At 41.2% G+C, this 5553-nt stretch overlaps 1 protein-coding gene across 9 annotated transcripts in view; it reads right to left on the bottom strand.

The window, feature by feature from the left end:
* Nucleotides 1-431: 431 nt before the first annotated feature.
* LOC119269316 overlaps nucleotides 432-5553 on the bottom strand; it is a 27249-nt gene continuing 22127 nt past the window's right edge. For 2 of the 9 annotated variants that reach the window (XR_005133571.1, XM_037551140.1), the window contains 2 exons: nucleotides 2960-4798; nucleotides 432-2870 (listed from right to left, as the gene is read on the bottom strand). Coding sequence is in view for 8 of the 9 variants with exons in the window: in XM_037551140.1 (XP_037407037.1) it covers nucleotides 4776-4798 (23 nt within the window). In the remaining variant the exon portion in view is untranslated. The remainder of the gene's footprint in view (nucleotides 2871-2959; nucleotides 4799-5553) is intronic. The other 7 variants (XM_037551146.1, XM_037551155.1, XM_037551163.1 and 4 more) reach the window with 7 other exon arrangements.

Raw genomic sequence — 5553 nt, 5'->3', positions numbered from 1 at the left:
TCACATATACACACAGCAGGGTTGGCATAGAATTCGCCTCTTTCCAGCATGACTTCCATGGAATCTCCCATAGATCCTTTCTGAACTACTCGCACCTGCGCCAAGAATTCATCTCATGACATATTTCCCCTGTTTAAAAATAAGTCATAGAGTTGTTCAACGTTTTTTGTAGCCAATATATCTCATGTGAAAAACAGTTTCATAATTCACAATGAACTAAGATGAAGACGAATACATATAGCGAACAGGGATGTGCAACGAATGGCCATGTTGCAATTATTTTCAGAAGTCATGAGAGACGAGTGTGCCAAAAATGGAGTCAAGTCATCTTTGCTTGGCAATGATCCTTTTGTATGTAAATATGGAAAGGGCGCTTTGAGGGCTTGTATGGAAATATTGAGACATGAAACTATTTATACATGTAAGTTTTGCATCGCTTGCAAACAGCACCTTGATCTCTCCTCTCCTTTCCTCCGCCCCATAGTAACACCCTAAAAGGCAAGCATATCACTTTCAAATCTTTCCTCTCTCCTCTCCTTTCCTCCACCCCATAGTAACACCCTAAAAGACAAAGCATATCACTTTCAAATCTGCCATAAAGCCATGGAACACATGTTGATCAAAAACAAAAGCATAAAGATGCATGCTGCAATATTTTACAAACAAAATATTATTTCACTTTCTTCTCTCCTTTTGATTAATTAGCCAATTAGCCTTCATAAATTTGGTGCTCCGTTATGTTTTAGATATAAAGATAAGAGAACTCATTGGCTTCGACAGGCAACCAAATAGTAATCACTAAATTGTACTGGCATTAGCTGTACTTGGATAAATAAAATTCATGCTTCATTCCTTCCAAAAGAGTGAAGCGGGGAATATCCTCAAACTAGAAATGTTAAAACAATGTTTCTCAGTGGGAAATATTTAGGGTGCTAATAAAAAACAAGAGATGGCCACAAGCAACATAAGAGAAGAAACTAAATATTGAGACAGAGTCCAGGTCTCTTCTATTTTTCGATGAACTAATAAGTCATATCATGGTATGAAGTGAGTCATGCACAACCATCAGCAATGCTACATTTTCCAATGAAATGACAGTTTTGTCCACAGCTACAAACTGCGCAAGTTGCATGCAGCCTTCTACAAATTACTTACAAATGTACAAGGGTAACTTACTTTTTATCCTTTTTCTAGAATATGCACGAGTGTGCATATCATATATTGCAGAAGAAAAGGGTGAAGAAACCCTCCACAAGGTTTACATATTATTTACAAGGTCCGTGGACCTCCACGCCACATGATAACACTATAAGGGATTACTCGCCGCCTACCCGCCTAGCAATACTACCAAAGGAGTCGGGATCACTCTTCAAGAGTCCCGCCGACCTCCAAATCCGCTCTTTGCGCTCGATGTTCCGGAGCAGCAGCTGAAGTGACGGTGTTTCTCCATCAAAGACTATCGCATTGCGGTGCTTCCACAGTTCCCATAGGACTAGCGTGGTGATGGTCTTTAGATCTTTGGTGGAAATATGGTTCGCCTTGTTAGCTTAAAAAGACACCACAGCTTCTCTATGACTCTCATACAAGCTAAGCTTCACAACAACTAGCGGTTGGGGCGCCAACTGTGGCGCCGCCTGAGTGGAAGTTGGGCGGTGCCAGGTGGGAGGCGCCCCTTTCACTGTCCTGTTTATACTATCACGTGCATATTAGGCAGCAGTAAGCCAGGATAAACCATGGATTTAGAAGCAGATCAAACTTAGGAAAGTGGCAGCAGGTTATATAGAAGCTACATTACATACGGTGGCTTGTTCAAAAGTAATCAAATTCAGCAAAAAAAGAACAATCTTAACGCTATGTATATCTAAAAAGGAAGCAAGCGGTATCTTTGTCAAGGTTTAGCAGTGTACACTTTGCCGATGGTGATTCACAAAAGTGTAGGTCCTTACATGAAGTCTTGCTGATGAAAATGATTACTCGGAGCAAGCGGTCCTAGTTGCACTGCACTTTACAATTTCTTCAGCATCAAATGGAACTGATAGATCAAACTCTTTGAGAGTACACGACAAACTGTTAACCGAGGAGTCAGCAAATGTGGCACTGTGAGGTGCAACTCCATCAACTAAGAATGAGGCAATTCTTATCTAAAATGCAAAATTACAGGCAATATTTAATCAGACAGAAAAGTTGAATATTAGATTTTATTGTTAATGTTGAAGAAGACACACCATAAGAGGCTGGCATGTGATTACTGTTTTTGAAGCAAACAACGGAGGTGATGGAGAAGGAGTTGTCTGAAGACAATAAAGGGAAACCAAAGGAATTCCAGCAGGAAATTCCAAGAATTGATTCCCAAATGGATAAATCGGAAGACAATTGTTTTGATCTGATAATGTAAAATAATAGATTAGGCCCAGAGACGATTTATAACTTGACATGATAGCAGCAGTAGTACAAAAGCGAAGACATAATCAGTATTCACCAAAATCAGGGACCGACAATGTATCAATGTGCACAGAGGACAAGAAAATGTGTTCCTGTAGAAATAATATTCGTACATGAGACCCAGCAAAGTGAGTATCATATCCAAGGTACGTATCTTACCTCAGAAACAACCCAGCAACATTTATGCAAGAAAAGTTTTTTTAACTGAATATTGGAAAGATATATGGTGCCCTTCCTTAACATGGTTATGCTGGCTGAGCGTTTGACCTGCTCTGTGATGGATGGTGCAGTAGAAGAGAGGCAAGAGGCACATCGAGGGCTCTTTGCCTCACTCAACCCTGAGAAGCCGTGAGATTGCCAAAGAGAGCAGCGCAATGGCGGCACTCATTGTACTAATGGCTCCATCCGTGATCAACAACATCAGCATGCTGCAAACCGAATGTGTCAAAACTGAAATGTATGCGTGCCTTACATATGTTTATGTAAGTAGTTTTTCAAGAACTGCGGTATGTCATACCTGCTAAGAATGTAGAGATGAACTATGATCAGTAGAAGTGCAATATATTTTGTTGCTTATACACAAGTGACTACACCCATGCAACTATCTGGATTGAGGAAACCAACATAGCAGTGCATTTATGCAGGATACCATTGGACTTGAACATCACTAACAACCCAAATCTTCACAGAGAAACCTGCATGAAACATGAACAAGACAGAATATATGGGCATTAGGTAAACGTCAACCTAATCCAGAGATATGTACTTGTCACCATAGTCTTAGTGTCTTACAAACCCAAAAAGATATTCTATCACCACAAACAGATAAATATTCTTATCTTCCGTAAAACAACTTGTTTCCTTACATTCAGACCGCTACTAATAGTGCAATCCTTTGGTGTCTCAGGATTAGCATCGAAATCCTTCTAATTTCTAGAACTTGCTATTATTTCACTCCAAACGACAGTAAATAAAGGTACCCATGTACAAAAATTCTCTTTATATAAACATCCATCCTACTTCCTTTTTTAAAAGAAATTACCATCTACTTAAGAAACAAAGAAATTAGCAAAAATAGATAGATATGTTTTGAATCTATCAAATTATCTTCTATGACAATGAGAAAAGCTCTTCAATTAACATACTTGCTAGAATGTAGAGATGAACTGTAGTCAGTGGAAATGCAATATAACTTTTTGCCTGTATAAGCAAAGAGCAACCCAGAGAAGTGCCCAATCCTAGCCTGTCAAGCCGACAAACATTTTCCATGCAGAGTCCCAATCCAACAATCTAGAGCCTTTCCCCTTTTCTGCTTTCACCATATCTCCCACTTAGCACAAGCCTTCAACCTGATGCTTCCACAACATGCCTCCCTGAAGTGGTCCGGACACGCATATGATGATGCACAAGAAGTTATATAAGGTTGTTTTTGTTTTAGTACTTATGCCGGCATTCCAAATAGAATTTAGCAGTGCCAAGAATGACTACTACTGAACTGCACTAATAATAATCCAGAGACACCAAAACGAAGATACATAAGCGGACGTAATTAAGCAACTAAGGACCTTGGAATTAAGGTCGTATGAGGATGTCAGCACAGAACAACACAAATATTAGTTTCTCAACTCCTTGAATTTCAGGTGACGCGTGAAAAGTTTACTGAAAATCAGCCATCTATTTTCCATGTTGTTTTGCACCACAACCTACAGGTACCGATAACATAGATATATGGCATTGTATCAGATCAGATGGAACCTAACAACCAAGCAAACCAGCTAATGATCAATAAGAAAGTGAAACCATATGAGATGAATTTCAGAAAAGCGTAATACTATCATTCATGTCACCAAAGAAAATAGTACCTTCAAGTTGGCCTGATTTAAAAGATGAACTTCCGCATGTGCTCTTGGTATTTGTACAGATTGTTCCCAACCACTGAGACAACATCGCAGATGAAAGGGATCACAATGTGTGCCAATTTATTAGATAATCGAACTTCTAGGCTCTACACACAATTTTGGCTTCACAACCAGGCAAGAAAACCAAACCATGCATCAATCTCCGCAAAATTCTCATCAAACGCACCAGAACTTGCCACAACAGCTTTAGCCAAAGTGTACGCTTGCTCACAGATGATATTAACTTGTAAATGCAACATGATATGAAGCAGTAGTTGCAAATGCTTGTACATTGATTCTGGAACTCTCTCTGGGTCCCAATGTCCCTCACATTGCTCTAAATACTCAACTAAAAGGGACAATAAGCAGTGCTCCTCATCCTTGGATATATCCAACGGATTAGGTGGCATAACCGTAAAGAAGTCAAGTGACCCATCAAATGAGTTGGGCATTATCCTCTGAAAGAAAAATTGAAGATAATGAATAGAATTAAATTAGAATGTCAAGGCTACAAGTTGCATTAAGATACTTATATGAATATAAAGTATAAACATCACACAAGTACAGGCTCTTTCATCGAACACCTTGTAGGCCCTTAAACAAAAAGGAGATTTTCTTTCAGACTAGAGAGAGAGAGAGAGAGAGAGAGAGAGGCTCCCATCTCTTTGCTTGGCATTGGCTCCCTTCTAGTGGGAGCACTGGCCATTCGGGTGGCATCCTTTTAGGGGTGAAGGATGCCACCTTCGAGGTAGGTAGCATGGATCAAGGCCAGTTCTTTGTTAGCATGGAACTCTTCGAGCGGGCGCTTAACTTCAAGTGGGAGGTCATCATCGTCTACAGCCCTGCTGACCACAGTAGGTCGGCCTCCTTCCTCGAGGAGCTCCACCGGAAGGTCTCGGCGGCCTCGCTTCCGGTGGTGGTTGGCGGCAACTTTAACCTCCTCCGGTTCGTGGAGGACAAGAGCAACTCGAACGTTAACTTGGCGCGGATGCAAATGTTGAATGACTGCATTGCTGACCTCGGTCTCCGTGAGATAGATAGGATTGGTGCCAGATTTACCTGGACCAATCGCCAGGCCTCCCCGACCTAGTCCATCCTGGACCGGGTCCTAGTTTCCCCGGAATGGGATCTCCGCTGCTCCCTTGCTTCCCTCCGGGCCATCACCCGGATTGGCTCCGACCACGTCCCCCTCCTGTCCTCCGCCGACGAGCGA

This window comes from Triticum dicoccoides, chromosome 1A (genome assembly GCF_002162155.2).
Source record: "Triticum dicoccoides isolate Atlit2015 ecotype Zavitan chromosome 1A, WEW_v2.0, whole genome shotgun sequence".
NCBI lineage: Eukaryota > Viridiplantae > Streptophyta > Magnoliopsida > Poales > Poaceae > Triticum > Triticum dicoccoides.
The sequence above is the reverse complement of the archived record's forward strand: the minus strand, read 5'-3'. Positions and strand labels throughout refer to the sequence as shown.